General features: G+C 36.1%; 1 protein-coding gene across 1 annotated transcript in view; it reads right to left on the minus strand.

Annotated features, from left to right (window-relative positions):
* Nucleotides 1-18,757, minus strand: part of rngtt (RNA guanylyltransferase and 5'-phosphatase) — a 141,974-nt gene that overhangs the window by 109,879 nt on the left and 13,338 nt on the right. Inside the window, exons 7-8 of the mRNA XM_038267628.1 lie at nt 17,257-17,366; nt 13,359-13,460 (exon numbers count right to left, since the gene is read on the minus strand). Of these exons, the coding sequence (XP_038123556.1) occupies nt 13,359-13,460; nt 17,257-17,366 (212 nt within the window). The remainder of the gene's footprint in view (nt 1-13,358; nt 13,461-17,256; nt 17,367-18,757) is intronic.

Genomic DNA, 18,757 nt, shown 5'->3' on the forward strand with positions numbered 1-18,757 from the left:
TTTTTATCTCAAGTTTGCAAATCAATCTAAAAAAAATCTCTTTTTCCACAGAGCCGATCTGTTTGTAAGCCAATTCCTCATCTGCATATCAGTTCTCTACGTCATATAAAAGCGAAATATAATTTTAAGGTAGTCAATTAAAATCATTGATATTGCAGTACAGTGATTAATAATTGTGATTTCATATTTTACAATGGTTATAAATTGCTTACATAATTTTTATGAAGCAATTTGTCTAAATCCAGAACTCTAAGGCTGAGTATATAAAACACATTATCTGTGGAAAATTGATAGAATTAAGTTAAATCGAGAGACAGAGTGCAGCCCGACTGCTCATCCAACTGTTATCACAATGGATTACCAAGTCAAGAAACACTGTAAACAATAAAAACAAGTAAAAACCTTGATCCACCCTTCTGTTGGATCCCTAAATAGAGCTGAGAAGATGAAACACTCATAAGAAGTTAGCCTTCATTTTTTTTACATTAGGGAGAACGTAATACTATAATTTCTTCCCAAGCATTTTAATTTAGATTCTGTTGGAAAAGCCAGAGATAATAACGCTAATTATTATTTGCATCAATAAACACACTTAGTTTCCAGACAAACACCTTTAAGAGATTTAAAGCCGCCATTTATATGCTTATTAAGTAAAGTGCAATGGATAACATTAACTTGCATGCAAGGCTGAAGGAGATTAGTTGTTTTGCAATCTCTTTTAACATATTAATAGGAGTTAAATCAATGGGCCCCTTCTTTGCTACTATAAAAAACATGTATATATATATTTTTTGCATTCTGTTTTTTTTTTTACCAAAAGAACAAGATCCCGGAAACAATCGGCCGAAATGAGTGTTCTCTGTAGTGTTTCTGAGCTCTCCCTTAGGGAGAGAGTAAGGAGCCAAGTCATCCAGAGAGGATTCAGAGTAGAGCCGCTGCTCCTCCACATCGAGAGGAGCTAGTTGAAGTGGCTCTGGCATCTGGTTAGGATGCCTCCTGGACGTCTCCCTGGGGGAGGCCCAGTACCGATGGAGGGACTATGGAGGGACTATGTTTCTCGGTTGGATGGATTAATGGATATTGTCTATATATTATAATTTTTTACAACTATTGCAATATAATGTCTTCATCAAAAAAAAAAAAACTATCAATCAAAATAATATCGAAATGAGGAATTCGTATTACAGTAATTCAGGCCAATGGCAGTTAAGAAGGGTTGAGGTGTGTGGTAGAAGTATAACATGAATTCAGTGCACATTTGCGGAGAGAGGAGAAAGCAGACAGACATTTTTTTGGAGTGAGGATAACTGCTTAGGAGAAAACTAGGAGGCCGAGTCCCCATCTTAAACCAGTTTTGCTCCTCAAAGCAATCTTGAACCATTACTTTATGGCAGAGTTTTAGTATCCTGCTTAAAGCAACAGAATGAACAGGAAACAGTAGCAACTTTAGCTATTACAACCTGGCGCATGTCAAGCACAAAAAAAAAATAAATAAAATCCTTAATTTTCACTTTTCCTGCTTTCATTAGCCAAGTTTACAACCAGAATGTTTAACGTATTAAATTCTAACACCAAAGCGTTTCACTTAATCTGGCAGACTGATATGTGTACTTCAAACTGAATTATACACAGAATCCTTGAAAGTTTTAGCAAAAGGGAGATACAGTCAGTACAGTTCTCCGATGATTGGGTAAATCACTAAACAGCATACACCTCATGGGTCAAGCTTTGAGCCAATCAGAGCAGCACTATCAGCTTTGACGTTTCATCGTCTTTATAAGCTTCATAACGAGTATCTCAAAAATGAAAATCCCCGGTTGAGAGGAACATGCAAACATCTTTCCCATCCACAAAAGGCACAAATTATGTCCTTTTGCACGTTTTTCAAAAAACAATAGAATCTAATCCAGCTAAAACTGCCGCAGCCCTCTTTGTTTTGCTTTAGCTGCTTCTGGTTGCAGTCATACATGTCTGGCATTTTATTGTTTCTGTGTTGAGATGTGTTAGCAAGTGGTCGGGACCTAGTGGTTAGAGTGTAGAGCTTGGGTCTCAGAAGTTCTGAGTTCAAGTCTCACACACTCCTACGGACTGCCACTCTGGGTCCCTGAGCAAGACCCATAACCCATTGTTGGACAATAAAGGGATTTCTTAACCTTACTCTTAAAATGCATTTAGAAAATCACTACTATCGCGACAATTATTTCACCTGCAAGCTAAGGTTTCACCAGTGATTGGTTATAATGTTATGTTTGATCAGTGAAAAACATAAAGAGATTGTTTTTGTAAGTTAAACTTAAGTTGAAGCCCCCCTTTTTTATGGAAATATTGTGAGCATCTGTATGAAATATTAGCTCCTTCATTAGATAATTTTCAGGGCTCTTGGAGTATCAAAGGTTGTAACCCTTTTAGTTAAAGATTGTATATCAGGCTTTTATAAGCAAAATATCCCTTTGGATAAGCTCTTGAAGAAGGAATAGGGACTATACATAAAACTTTGTTAAATGCTCAAATAAGTTAATTTTGCATGATAGGCACTTTAACAGTATATTTAACTGAGCTTTCTGTAAGGGAAATTCAATAAGGCCTCACTTAAAATTTCATTATTCCCCAGTGGGTCAAGGAAAAAGGCTACTCACTTAAGAGTAGAGAAGAGCTTTCCAAGATGAGCTCAATAAGCCCCACCCCCAATCCTACAGTTTCTGTATGAAGGACTGAAAGTGGGAGAAGAGGAAAAATGATGAGCTGGCCATATAAAGGTGGGAGCGGACACAATAATCGCAAGGATGAGATGTTTGAATGAGAAAAATAGAATGTTTGGACAGCTCAGTTTAGACATATGATGTTCTGTTGAAAATGAATAATAGGTTTTATGTCAAAAAATGACTAATGGCTCAAAAGATCAAACAGGCTGAGTGTCACAGCTGAAAAGATCTGTCATCCAGTGAGGCCACAACAGTTCTCAGCCGTCTAATTGGCCAGTTATTCATGGGTAATGTTGTCAAGAGTGTTCAGAAGAAAGAAAGAAAAGATCATTAGCTCACTGTTAATCCCAGTGGTCCTCTTCATCAGTTTCACCTGGTTTCTCATCTCTATGAAATTCAGAGCAGAACTGTAATAATGTCTGCTGACAAATTAGGAAACTATTAACTATAATGTTCTCCTTTATGCACAGTGTAGGTCCCCCCTGCCTTCTCCTTTTTTTCTCATCCTGCCCTCTCATTGAAGCAGCAACGTTTGGATTATATCTCTACACTTCAAGCCATGTCCCACAAGCTCTTCAGCTCTAATGAGGCGTGGACGTCTGGAGCGTCTGCTTTGCTGGTCCAGTCCTACAGCATGACTGACAGCAGCAGAGCTCCAGGGGAGGGCTTAAATCAGATCCAAAGGGCTTGGCACATCATTAGTGGTATTTGAAGGGGAAGGGCTGCTTTTTTGTTAACCCAAAGAGGAGCAGGCTCTTTTCCTCCTAAAGAGAAGTTAGTCAACAAGAGCAAGAAAACTGTCACTGCTTTTTGGACATGTAAGCAGCAGGCAACTATAAATTGCTTTTCTCGTTAGTGTGTGATGACATTCATAACCAAATAAAAATAGTAATCAGGCTTCCTGGCTCATTTTTCTATTATATTCTGGTCAAATTTTAGCCAACTTGTAAAAATGTTAATTAAAACATTTTATTGCTGATAATTTAAGATTTTGCACAGGTAAAGCTTAGATGGAGCTCAGGTTGGGGGAATGCAGATAGACGGATACGTGAGAGGAGAGGAGAACAAATGATAAGATGCATGACTGGGTGGATAAATGGACCTGTGGTTAAACTAAAAGATGGCTGGGCAAAAGTAAAATACATTTTGGACGGGTGGATGTGCAACTTCCAAATAAAAAAATAATTAAATGGAGCAAACTATTTAAATAAAATCTGATTGTTATAACTTTAAAAAATAGTATTAGACTGAATACAGATGGAGAGAAATTTTCATTCTAAAACTGGTTTAAAATCTACTTACCGGACTATAATGGCTGTACTTTGCGTCACTTGAGGTTTTCATTTCAAGGCTTCTCTGATTAAATATCTATTTGCTTCCACCTACCATTACCTGATGTTAAATTAAGAACTGGCTCAATATAAACCGAAGTTGTACTAATTTTTAAGTTTATCATTATTTTAAATAGGTAAGTAAATAGATCTTTATAGACATTTATTTTATATCTCCTTCTTAGCATATTATTATATTCACTGTTAATTTCCACTCTCCATTTGATTTAACTGTTAACCATCCTTCTAGGTAGCCTGACGTAGTCTTACTCAATTCTAGTCAGAATATGAGTCTGATACTGCTCCATAGAGCTGTGATTATGGGGCGTGTTTCGAACGAACCAGGAAAAAAAATGCCTCTGCACTCAATTGGATAGACCTACAACCAATAAGAGCAATGGAGTGCGAGCAACGGAGTGCATACTCGCTACTACTGAGCAATGCCAGACCGAACTTCCTGACCTCAAACGTTGTGGGCGGGACTAAGTTCGGAATGGCACCCAGGCTACCTTCTAGGGATGGCAAAAACACTGTAATGCATCAGGTGGTTTGGAGATAATGATCTATGTCTATTGTATCTTTACTTTTTTTAATAAACCCCCCCCCCCCCCCCCCCCCCCCCAAAAAAAAAAAAAAAAAACAGGTAATAGTAGTATCATATGACTGGTGCTCTACAATAACACCTCATATTACTATTTCCCCAGCCCTTTTTCTTCTATTTTCTCTATATTCCCTGGGTCAGAAAATACAAAGCCTGTATGAGTATTGGAAAAATGTCAAAACTTCAGGAACCCTACAGAAGTTTGACCAGAATGTCCATTAGTTAGAGAAAGTAATTTAAGATACAGTGGTGCTGCCATGGTAAAATGTCCATCTCCAACTGCAAACTCAGGTTTATGACGTATTCATCTAGAACCAGACAAGGAGCAACAAAGTCCAATTTCTAGATGCAAACCTCTTTTTGACGACTGGCAGCAAACCTCAATACAGACTTAAATAATCAAGCAACAAGGAACAGCTGATGTCAACTATTTTCAAGTAACACTTTCAGCTTTTATACTTAAATATTTAGTAATGGGAGCTGTAACTACATAAAAACATGCATTTTACTGAGCTATTGCTCAACTCAGCAAATCAGTATCTAAACCACAAGCACTCTGAAAATCAATGAACTAAACAGCAGCAAACATCCTGACTGAACCATTCTATTTAATAGAGAACAATTAATAATTGATACATCGCTATAATTGGGTCTTTAAGAAACTAACATAAATCAAATGAATCTAAATGAAAGATTTCAAAGTTACCTAAAAGTATATCAAGAAAAAGAGGTTCTCGTTTAAAATACCTAGGGATATAATTAATGGCTACTTGTCCCTCAATTCACAAACAAGCTGCTTGTCAGGAGAGACTAAAACAAGCTGATTTAAAATTCAAATGAGTCAAAGTTTCTCACAGATTTTCCAAAGCCCATTGGAAAACATGCACTTTCCAGATAAGAAAGTGGAGGTTTATTGTTCTCTGCATGGCTGCTCTGTGCATCAAGGGAATGCTGCAAATTATTTTTAACTAAGCAGATTCACTTCAGCAGTTTGTCATCATTTTTTGCTTGTTACTGTGTTATTGAGTAAGGCAGTTGAGCTGTTAGATTTGTTGATGCACAGCCCTGCGGTCATAAAATGAGACTGTTGGCATCATCTGCTTGGGTCTAAGAGCATTCCTGGAAGACTAAGTATTTTTTCTTTTCTTTTTTCAGCAATCTTATATAAATTGGTTGACAATTGTTTACCAAAAATCTGCATTGGATTTAACAGTCACAAACAGAAACCTGCAGTGATTTAAATAAGGTTTGCTCCAAAAATGCAAAGTGCAGTAATCTGTCCTCACCACCCCAATGCGTCAGACATCTGATAAAAAGTCAATTTGGCTTTTAAAAGGTTGCAGATCAAATAGTGCAGCACATTTAAAAATGTGTTCCAATAGACTACATGATGGGAATAATAAATGATTCAATTATGATTAGTGCACCTTTTCTAAAAGTTAATTTTCCTGAGCATGCACACAAACTTTAAATACTTAAATCCTAATATATTATTCTACAGGTTTAAGACAATTTTTTTCTAAATCTCAGTATCAACGGAGTGAGAATAAATAATATTCGATATCTTAAGTTGGTCTTTGTCTCCAACCTTAAACACAAACTCAAAAATGTTAACCCTATGTTTATTAGATAGATGGAACCAATTTCTCAACAACTTGTCCATCATTTTTAACTAAATGTAATTTTAAATCAAAATCAACTTTATATAAAAGTCAAATTTGAATCAAAAAGAATGTAAACGATACTTTCCTTCTTAAAAGAAATAATTTCTTTCCTGGGTATAAAAAAAAAAAAATAAGGGAAACAGTAACTCTGTAGAGGACCTGTCCTTGACAGAATGAAGAAATGCTTTTCTTACAAAACTGTTTTAGAAGACTTGGCAACCTCATTTCATAAAGAGGGAACATTCAGACCTTCACATTATTAAAAAAGTAAGTTATGTTTTTGTGTGCTCTCAATTCCCAGGCACTGTGCACATTCTTCGTTTTGGTTCTAAAATATTTGCTCAAAATAAGCCTTGATATAACAGTAGAGGAGAAAATGACCCTGGTTTATTGGAGCGTGTAGCTAAATGTTTAAAACCAAAGTCCACCAATATAATCAAAGGGAAAAGTTTGAATTTTGCCATCAAATCATTTAAAACAGGAAATTTTACATTTTAACATGATTTAAAAAAAAATTAACATGATTTTGTACTAAATATAGTGTTTTACACCTCGATTATGATGCAACAGCTTCTTCTCTCTATATATTGATTTATTTTATTTTTACTGAGCTGATTCTAGCTGAGACAAGTTTAAGAGTCACTAGTGTTGTCAAAAGAATAGGTGCAAAAAGTGCAAAATACACCAAGTTTTTATTTAATTATTTTTTCAACGAAAACCATAAGTCAAGTCTCCTGTTAAAAGGGAGGTTCCCTCTCCTCTGTCGCTACATGCATGGCTGGTGTGAGGGAAGTTGATGCAATCAGTTTGTTTTCCTTAAATAGAAACCTTTAAACCAGGGGTCGGCAACCCAAACTGCTCAAAGAGCCATATTGGACCAAAAAAACAAAAAATAAATCTGTCTAGAGCCGCAAAAATGTAAAAGTCTTATACAAGCCTCGTATGGAAACACGGGCTGAAAGTGTATTATCCCACTATAAAAAATGACTACCGTATGTGGGCTTAAATATATAATAAGCATTCATGATTAAATGTTTATCCTCGAGCAAATATATAGCCGCATGAGGTGAGGGACGAGCAGTGAACACTCCCATCACGCGCTGCTTCACCGCACGCCGCTTAACCGCCCTTCAACGTGCGGTTTAAGTTTTGTTGCATTGATGAAATTATAGAAACAGGATCAAGGAATCTCTCTATAGTGGACGTATTTCTGTTGGGAGGAGTTGATTGAGTTATGAGGAACCAAGCAGGAACTGACAACCATCAGAGCAAAGCTCTCTAACCCTGAAATCCCACATCCCAGCGTTCCTTGGTGTGATATTTTTAGGATTTGGGGAAAAAATGTAAGACAGTTTCCATCCCTGCATCAGCGCTCAACCTGTTGGATCTGGGGACGGTTTTCCATCCTTACAAATCTAGCAGCAGTAGTGGAGTTTGGAGATGTAATCCACTTCTTAAATCTACATTTGCTCTCCTCTAATTTATCCAGAAGTTCTGCAATCACTATTTATCTCTCTCCCAGCTTGGTTGTTGGCTGCATATTTAGCTTGCCTTCCATGGAAATGCCTTTCCAAATTTTTATTTTTGGCCAACCTCTCATTACCAAGTAAAAATGCCGGCAATCATTTCGCATTGATAATGAAAGCAAATGAATCGGTCCATTCTTTGAATCCTCTTTTCTCATCAGCTATCTTCCTTTTTTCCCCTTTGGGATCCATGGTCCGAGACACTCCAGCAGCCTGGCACCGCGCAGCGCTGGTTGCAAGTTATGACCACTGATCTCTATGGCTATGACGCACATTATTGTTTAAATTTATTTATTATACTAATGTTTACAGCATTGTAAAACATAATTATTTTTTGTTTGACCTCCTGCACACCATATTAAAACAAAAGAAAAAAGAAAAAAAACTCGATTTTCAGAAATTTTTGAAAAAGCTCGAGGGAGCCGCAAGGGGAGCGCTAAAGAGCCGGTTGCCGACCCCTGCTTTAAACCAATCTGTCTGTATGACCTATTGTGAGTTTGTGCTATATAAATAACTTGAAGTGCATGAGACATTTTATGATTAAGAAATTACTTATATTCGCTGCACCCATAAACCATTGAATCAAAGAAAAACATTACTCTGACAAAGCAATATCGACTGTGTAAAAGGAAATACTTTGAACCATGCTTCGTGCCAGAAGCCAGAAGAAGATAATGCTAAAGGTTAATGCATCTTTTACCCACAAATGATGTGCAACCGTTAATATTAGAGAACAATTTTGGTTTTGTTTTGGTTTATGGAGCTCTCATTGTTTATAAAATCACTAAGATATCTCATTGAAAGAATGATTCAAACACATCAACAACAAAACCAAGCGATGATATCCATAGCAGGTAAGGTAGGTTCAACAAAGCTGATGCTTTGGAGTTTTATTTCACCATACACGTGCACATCCTCTGATCCTAGAGTGTTGTATGAGCCAAACAACAGCTGGGAAAAGAGATATGGGTAGATATGAATGAGATGTGTAGGAATGCAGCCAGACTGTCAATAAATTAAGGATTTAAATTTGATTACATATTAAAATGAAAACAAATACTGCTCTTAAAATGTTCTTGCAGCATAAACAGCGTATATTACTTGCACCTTGTTATATTTTCCAGCACGTAGGTGTTTGTTGATGCTCTCGTGCAATAAAGATAAGTTATTAAAAAAAAAGAAAAAAAGCAATTCCAACACTATTGATTTAAAACTTTGCAAACATGATCGACTGAATATAAAATCATCAAGATAAACCGTAATTCTTATCATGATAAGAAAAAAACTAAATAACTGTCCTCTCCTACTTGATCGTTTTTGCTGATAAAGTGCCATGCATGAGCAGTTTAAAGGAGAAAACTGGGACTACCGATGAACCAGCAAAATAAAAAATAAAAAGAGCACAGAAAGGATTTTCAAAAGATGCTGAATGGACTCTGAGGTTTTGATTCGCCACACATTTTAAACTGCAAGGGATCAGCATGTATTAATAGGAAGACTGTCCTCATTTTAAAACAAATTTTAAATGCATGAAAAAATGTTTAAAAAGAATATACACAACAAAGTTCTAAATAATACAATATATGCAGTTAGTAAACAGTTTTTTTTTTATGCTAAAGCCGGTATAATTACATGGTTAAAAAAAAACGGTCTAAAGGGATTTTCTTTTTCTCATAAAAGGTGCTCCAATGAGACCTTTTCGTGTTGGACAAATGCTAAACTAATGATTGGGGCTTCATTTTATTCATTTGGCAGGTTGGTTTATAGACATGATTAAAGAGCAAAACTAAATTTAATTTAGGGGCATGCAATAATAATAATAATAATAATAAAGTTTATAGTACAATAAAAACTTTTAAATAAAACATCCATATGGATATATTTACATTCCTGGAAACATGAATACAAGCTAAAAGGAAAAAAAAAAAAAAAAAAAAATTATATATATATATATATATATATATATATATATAAATTTTATTTTATTTTTTTACAAAATGTTAATTTTTTCCTCCAACAACGAACAAAGTGTAGAGGGGAGAAGTATCGGCATACGGTATATTCTGAGCCTGGATGAGTCATTCACAAAATGACGTGCCTCTTTCCTGCATCAGAACAGATGAAATCACATACAGCACCGCTACCCTTTAAAACCCAGCTGCTGGAGGTAAAACATTTTCCATGTCGAGAGTTAAGGTAAGCAGACGAAGAGCTCAAAGTCATTGATAAAACTCAACAGCTAAACTTTTCGCTGCATTCTTAAGCAGTTCCAGATAACAGCCACTAATTATACACATTAGTAATGTCCTGGTCAAGAGCCAAAATCTTTTCCCTCAGAGTCTCACTCTTACAGGAAATTAAAGCGTCGATATGTAAAATTCTGAAATTGACTGCAGTCATTAAATATTCATCTGCACACAGCGCATTTGCACCAGCCAGAGAGGCAGTGCTTCACAGTAGACTAGCAGAATACTAAAACGTCTCTCTTCCCTTGCAGCAGTGGCCTCGAGCACAAGAGAGACATGAAACAAAAGAAAACAACAAATTCACAGCAAAACGTGACGGGAAAGAACAAGTGACCTGATGCATTTCTCAGGCTTCACGGATAACAGACTGGACGAAGTCGTTCCTATCAGTCTGGGTTTATGCATCAGAGCAGCTAATTTGCACATCTCCATTCTCCACTGCTACTCACTGAGCACTCTGTTTGATTAGCTATATTCTGTAATTAAAACTTAATGAGGGAGCACAAGTCATGTTGGGCTTCCTTTCAGAGCTCCTTTACAAACAAAGTTCTTAATGACTAAGCTCAGTCATACCTTAAGGACCTTCTAGTAGTATTATCCTTACAGAGCCTGGCTTTCCTCCCAAAAGAGTGGGCCTGCTTGTTAAAGCTCACATTCTTCAGGCAAAACTGGTGCAGTTAGGTATAGAATTTAGATTATAACAATAGCATATAATCATTGCTTTAAGTTCACATTAACTAAGGTTACTGTGAGTTTTGACCAAAGTTTCTGAAAGATATTTGGTCAAATGTTGCCTTTCTCTCCATTTCATATTGCTAAGTCTTCAAGGTAATGCAATGTGAACAAACATCTGTTTAGTCTATGGATGCACGATATAATCGGCCCCCTATTGGTATCGGCCTTAAAACTGAATATCGGACATCGGCCACCCCACCGATATTTAACCCGATATTTGATCAGCTTCTGAGTTTCTAAAGTCTAAAAAACAAAAAAAAATAATACTTCTTCTTCTTCCTCAAAAACGTCTTTTTTTACAGACTTAAAAACTTCTAAAGACGAGGGAAAAAATATTGATACATTAAAATATCACAATATCTTCATATGCTGATATATTGCCATTTAAAAACACCATATCAATCTCTTTTACTAATGAAATATTGCTATATGTCATCGTTATGCTAGGAAATCCCCCGAAAATTCACGAAATGTTGCCATATTTTTATATGTTGATATATTGACGCGGTATTGATCTATTTTACTAACAAAATCTCACAAAAATTTGCAAAATATCACGAGAGTTTGTAACAGAACGATGAAATTTCACCAGATTTTGAAAGTAAAATAGATCGATACCGCGTTTTTAAAAATCAATTTGATATCAGCATATGAAAATATATTTGAGTATATTATTTTTCAAAGTGTCAGAAATGGATAACAAAACTGCTATTTTCAATGACTACTTATTTTTGTCCAGCTTTAACATCAGTATCGATATCGGTTATCGGCTACATGAGTTTTAAAATATCCTCATATCGGATATCAGCCAAAATCCCAATATCGTGCATCCCTAGTTTAGTCAGTTTATTTATTTTTATTTTTTTGTTCCATTTCAATGTTTAAGATATTATAAATTTGAAACTTAGACAGGGATAATCTGAGTTACTACAATAGCATTGCAATTATGGCTTCACTTAACACTCAAAAACTAGCATACAAAATAAAACCTATATGAAGTAATGAAGTTCCAGCATTTTTTGGAACTCTAATTTTTATTCCATTCTCCATATATTTACAGCATTGTTGCCATTTTGTTTGATTTATGATTTACTCTTTGAGGGGTGTGTGAAATAAGTTTAGGCTTTAGCCTATTCCATTTCAGATATTAATATGGTGTGTTCTTTGTTCTGCTTGCTTTTCTTTTTTCTAAATGTTTAATATGTCAGAATAAATTTAAATAAATGAAAAAAGTAAGTATATTAAGACTTGATTCCTGCAAGACTTGAAAAATCAGAAGATCCCCTAAATAGAAACTGTCTGACTGCATGAGTTAGTTTAAAGTTCTAAAGAAGCAATATTCCCTAAACTAAAGAGAATAAAGAAATTATGAGTCAAATTTGCTGAGATGTATCAGTCTGCTGTCGGTAACAAAGGTCTCTCCATAGTTTGAAGATCCAGTAAACCCCAACGAGAGCCTATATCCACACATTAAAAAAATAAAACAGTGGTGGATCCTCCCATGAGAGGCTGGCAAACCAAAATTGCCCAAAGCGTTCATCGACACCTGATTCAGAAGGTCACAAGAGAACTATGCAGCAAATCTAAACACTACAGGCCTTGTTTACATCATTTTAATCATTGTTCATAATAAAACAATAACAAACAGACCAGACAGAGCTAAAATCCCCACAGACCACAAAGAACATAAAGGCTGACCTCATATTTCACAGGAAAAAAAGGACCTGTGGGCAAATATTCAGAGACCTGAGCAGATAAAAGTGGATTTTTTTTGGAAAGTAGTAATTTGGTTATTTTGTATAAAAGTAAAAATGCATTTCAGGAAAAGAGCCTTATCCAAACAGTCAAATATGGTGATAGTACCGTAGTGTGATAAATACAGTCCTGATTTGCTGCATCAGGACTTGAACAGCTTTACTAAATTTCTAAAATCCAGATTCTGTTTTCAGCAAGTACACCTCTGGAAAGCTTAAAAACTCTGACATTTTGCAGTGGCCTAGTCAAAGGCCAGACTTAAATATAATATCAGGTTATGGCATGGCCTTAAAAAGAATATCTATGATTCTAAACCTTCAAATGTGGAAAAATCTAGAGAATAGTAAAAGAGTAGTTTATTGACTGTAATCCCACACATTTGATGGTAGATGTAGATGCTGATGACAAAAGCAGTTATAAGGTTTAGAGGATGATCATTTTGTCACATAGGGCCTGATTGGTTTGAATATTTTTTTCTTCTTCCCTTATTAGAACTAATTATTTGAAAATTGTGGTTTGTATCTTCTCAGGTTTTCTTTGTCTGCTGAAACCTGATTTAATTACAGGTGACAAAGAAGAAATAGAAAAAAAGTCAATCTAAAATAAAGAAAAGCACTTTACATTGTTCACAGGATGGAGAGTTAAAATGAACACTGTGCAGCTCTACTTGAAGACATAAACTCAATGTGTTTCCATTGACTCTGAACAAGCTGAATCAATGAGACAGTTTTTTTTCTAGTAAGAGGGACAAAGAATAACACCTGCACTGGCATGTGCTGTTAAACAAATAATACTCACCGTGTACCATCAGCTTTCCAGCTGACTTTATAAGGATTCTGCTCAAGAAAACGAAGGTTTTGCCGATCCATGGACACAGGCTGCGCACCAGGAAATCCAGACCTGTAACACAATAACATATTTTATACATGCCTGGTTGATCATGCTAATTATGATTAGGCTAAAGCTAAATAAAATATTTCATCATAATTCTATAAAATAAAAAAACATTTTTTCAACCTAGCCCTGTTACATAGACTCTTAAAAAAAACTATGCGGTAAATAATGCATCTTTGAACCTCAAATAAAAGCAACACAATGATGGTGTTTCAAGCTCAAAACTTCAAATGCTATAGCAGACAGTAAAAATAATACATTATTATGCAAGTTGACTACCGGTATTTGAAAAAAAACACAAAATAATGACACTGAGGCTAAGATGTGCATTTAAATTGCTAAAGAAATGGAAAAAATAGGATCACAAGATCCTGTTTGCTTTTCTAATATACCGTATTTTCACGACTATAAGGCGCACTTAAACGTCTTTTTTCCCCCTCAAAATGTGCGGTGCGCCCTATGGTGCGGTGCGCCCTATGTGTGTTGTAACTGCGACTTTTGAGACCACCTCATTGAGGAGATGATGAAAGAGTGGCTGAATGTAAGGAGACCAGCTGTTTTTTTTCCACTCATAACCATTAATCTGTAACTCCATGCGTGCCCATCTCACAGCTGATGTGAAAAACATGGGGAAACAAATTAACCCTGTGCTCGCTGTTCAACCGCTCGACATCGGTGTGAACCGGACCCAGCAGGTGCAGCAGAAGCAGCGAGGAATAACGTGTCTGCTGGCTCTGTTCTTCAAGCTTTTGCAAAAGCCGGCATTATTTCTGAGGAGCTGCGCTGCACGGAAAGTGACTCTGACAGCGCAGAAGGGGAAATTGGCATGTCTGATTTAGCGCAGCTGTTTAATTCAGAAACAGAGGATGAGGACTTTGAGGGGTTTGATTAATACTTTGTAATAAATACTTGAATAAAGCACAATCATACTCAGTTTTGCTCCCGCTCTATTTTTCTACCTGAAAACTTAATTCAACAGCAGGCTCTGGTCCGCGCATCCGGACTCACCTCCGCAGGTGTTTTTTCATCTAAATAATCTAAATCTTTTTAAGTGAGAAAGTCCACCTGAAAATTTTATCATTGCAGTCAGTTCATCCAGATTATTATCCTGCCTATGTTTTAAGTTAATTTATGCGTCAATAAATTGTATCAGAGGAGTAATCACAGCGCTGTGTCATCAGCGATGTGTCTCTCATGGCCAGCTCCCAGGTTTGAATAATACTTTGTAATAAATACACCTTGCAGCTTTATTTGCTGTGATCAGTGGGAATAAAGTAGTTTTAATATGTTTTTAAGTGAGAAAATCCACCTGAGAGGACATGTACCTGTATATAAAAAACGCGCCCTATAGTCCGGTGCGCCTTATGTGTGTGTTAAATACAGAAATGGGACACATAACTGAGAGTGCGCCTTTTAGTCCGGTGCGCCTTATGGTCGTGAAAATACGGTATTTGGATTAATGGATATTTAGTATCAGTTTTAACAACAATAAAAAAACGAAAAACAAACAAAAAATACAAACCTGATCTGATGACTGTGTTTTAAATGACAGCAAGTTAATTGTCATTTCTGGTTTAAAAAAATTTTACATAAACAAAAACCTTATCTCAGATAAATATGTCATGGTTTGGCTTTTATGCACCAGAACCTAAGAATTCACTATGATTTCTTCTATTGATTAATGGGTGCTTAAAGAAAATTTGAGCCTAATGGAGCCTACAATATTTAATATTAGCAAATCCAATAAGGACTTGGTGACAGTTAGAAAATTAAAAATCTTAAAATGGCGCATTCAAAGCTTGTATAAGCTTTAAAAAAAATTTTTTGTTAAATTAACATATTAATTTTTATGCTATTTATAGAAAAAAAGTTATTTAGAGAAAAGCAGCTAAAATATTTCTGCATGGAGAATATTCAAATATGAGATTGGTAGATGACAACAAGAGGTATCTCAATTATGGAGCTGAGAGATGTCGTGTCCCTCCGATACTTTTTCACTGTCTTTTTCTCGGGAAAGTGAATTAATTTTCTCATTATCTAAACACAATGAAAGCCGTTTTCTCATCGTAAGGAGATGATCATTTATTTACAAAATTACACATAGGCTGCCATCACTTATGTTTATAAATCTTTTCCCGCTGTTGTGGTAGTGAAGGATGTAATCAGTTTTAATACACATTGATAATTTTCTCATTATCTAAAGACTAGAAAAGCCTTTTTCTCATCACAAAGAGAGGATTGGTGTGTGTTAAAACTGATTACATCCTTCAATACCACAACAGCAGGAAAGGATTTATAAGTATAAGTCATGGCAGCCTATGTGTAATTCTGTAAATAATCCTTAGACTTACACAGACTTTATTTTCATTTTGTACACAGAGTGTATACAAAAAGAAATTTCGTTCAGTACTGCTCTCAAGACATTTCCATTTCTAAAGTGCAGCAGTGATAAAACATAAACAGGAGGATCAAATGTAAACATAAGAGTGGTATATGATTTACAATTTTCAATATTCAGCGGGTTTTTTTTTTAAACCCCGTTTTATAATGAGGTAATGAGATGACGTTGGTTTGATGATTTGTTTCCGCTTCTGATTCATAAGAAAGTACACCTATGTCTTCGGCGCCCTAGCAACAGGTGTTTTCTGAACTGCCCGGTGTTACGCCTGTAACAGGTTTAAGATGCATTAACCCCCAAAATGAGTTCAGATTAAGATTTTCATTAAAAAACAGCCTGTTTTTGGGCGTGCAGGTGGCGCAGTGGTTAGTGTGCACAGCCGATGTATGGAGGCCTTAGTCCTTGACACGGCTAAACCGGGTTCGCATCCGGCCTGTGATCCTTTGCCTCATGTCTCTCCCCCTCTCTCATACCCCTTTTCCTGTCAGCTTACAGTCAGGAAAAACGAGCCACTAGTGCAGTAAAAACTCAAAAACTACTACTAAACTGATTATTTCTGCACACGCGGTACCGCGACTGCACAACTACGGGCACTACAGGCATGGATGGACTGGGAATCCGGGGTTGTTGGTCAGCCTCATTCATTACTTATAAGGTTAATCATCTCGTTATCTCAAGAAACCATTAACTGTTATCTCATGATAACAAATTAATTATCTTTTTAACCCGAGAAAACAATTAATGGTTTAACCATGATAATGAGATAGTTATGTCATTATCTCCTGAAAAAAAAGGAAGAAAAAAAAAACTCCCGGCTTCCGTACTCAATAAACTTTGTTCAGAGCTAAAAACATTTTTTTTATGTTTTTACATCACTAATTAGTTTTCAGGGCTGAGTATCAATTATTTTAGGTTTTTGTTCAAAAAACCCAAAGTTTCAGTAAAATACTACAAAGATAAATAGTAAAGTTAACAATATCTATCTTACTTTTACACAAAAAATACCTCCAGATAATTCTCTTTAGAAGTCTTTAAAAAATACTTTCTACATCAGTTTATTGAGATTGCATAGTTAAACCAAAAATTGGAAGGTAGAAATCAAATAAATTATTTAAAAGCAGAAAGAGAAAATTACAGTTTGCATTGTTCTCTTTGCTGTAATGAGAAATCTCAGCAGGGCTTACTTGCTGCAATTGTCAAGGAAGAGGTTGCAATGGCATATTTCCTTAAAGTATAAAAATCTATTTCTATCTGAATACAAGTGTGAAAATGTTCCAAAAAGAAAACAAGGAAAAAAAAAAAAAAAAAAAAAAAAAAAAAAAAGTTGAGCTGCATGAGTCACTCCCAGCTATGTTACACCCACATATGCTCCCAAAGGGGAGTTCGATTAAGGGAGCGCCTTACCTGTCCCACTCGGTCATCTCCTGACACATTCTTTGGATTTCGCCTAACTTGGGTTGGGTTGTGACCTGTGTGACCCCTTTCACAGAGATCCCTTCAAGAAATACCGCACCCTGGAAGGAGAAACAAATAAAACAAAAGGAAAATTAAAAGATTTGGAGTTTAAAATAAACATTCTCATCCTCCTACACAGGGTGATACAAAACAGCTGTTTCATTACTTATGAGTGGCTGGCTGCAAACAAAACCAAGCAGAGAGATATAAAGAAAAATCCCCCTTTTTATTAGTGAGCAAAAAACATTCACACATTAATTATTTAAAGCATTTGCCAGGAAACTTGTTACTCGCCCTTACAACTATTTCAACCCTCTTCTAATGCTATACACAGCTTATTTCACAGTTTCCTCTGAAAGCTTTGTTCTCTCCCCTCTTATGCTAGTTCAGAGCAGATAAGTCATGCTAACTGTTATGATACGAAAGTGAAAAGAAGCTTAAACAGAAATGGATGAAGCACAATAGTAAGCCTTCTCAAAGATAAGTGAATCAGCTTTTAAACAAGAAGCTGCAGTTGAAAAGAAAAGAAAAGAAAAGAAAAGGGGCCGGTAATAACACCATACATCTCATTAATTGTGGAAATTTCAAAATACATCAATTTATTTCAACTCTGCTTGTTCACAGATATCATGTACGATACGCTACTTTTCCAGACTCTTGTTTTTTACTAGAGACCGAGAAGACTGTGGGAGCCGATGTCATTGCCGATCACCAATCACCAAAATCGGTATCTGCCGATCACAGCATCAAATCCGTAAATTCTTCTATTCTGTTGTGTCATCTATATTTTAATTGTATTATTAAGTATGAGAATTAGGAAATGAGAAAGTGTAAAAATTGACAAAGGTTTTAATAAAGGAGGCAGCGGAGAGGAGCTTTATTTAATCAAAACTGAAGGTAGAGAAAATAATGCTGACAAAGAATGAAGAGAAGAATGCCCTTAAGATGGCTTTTAAAAAGCTGTGTTAATTTAGCCAAAGAAGGACCATTTCGTTGTTCTACCTCTGGCACAGACTGCAGCCAACCATTGCCTTCTCTCCCAGTCTGTCTGCCCGACATGCTTCTCCAATGTACCGCTAAGAGGCTAGCATCCAGTGGGCTTCTCCCTATATCGCTGTGCTCCTCCGATTTCCCACAACGCATGACGACAAGGCCCCAGACTGGGTCATGGATAGGTAGAAGCACTGCTAAAAATCGACCCTCATCCACACATAGCTTCTGCATTTTCCATTATGGTTTCGTCTCCGGGAATCTAGAGAACCTACATTTGCTGACATCTTTTTCCGGCTTTTCGAAAGTAAATAAAAAGCACAGCGTCTGTAAATCCATGTCCACCATGTTGAAGGGAAGCCACCAACAAGTAGGCTGAAAGATGTAGTGCAGCCTTCGCCTGTCATATGAATTGCTTTTGTTTGCCAGGCAAATTTTTTAAGACAAAGTAAAGGACACA

Source organism: Cyprinodon tularosa, unplaced genomic scaffold (assembly GCF_016077235.1).
Source record: "Cyprinodon tularosa strain WSP-4 unplaced genomic scaffold, ASM1607723v1 ctg68, whole genome shotgun sequence".
NCBI classification, from domain to species: Eukaryota; Metazoa; Chordata; class Actinopteri; order Cyprinodontiformes; family Cyprinodontidae; genus Cyprinodon; species Cyprinodon tularosa.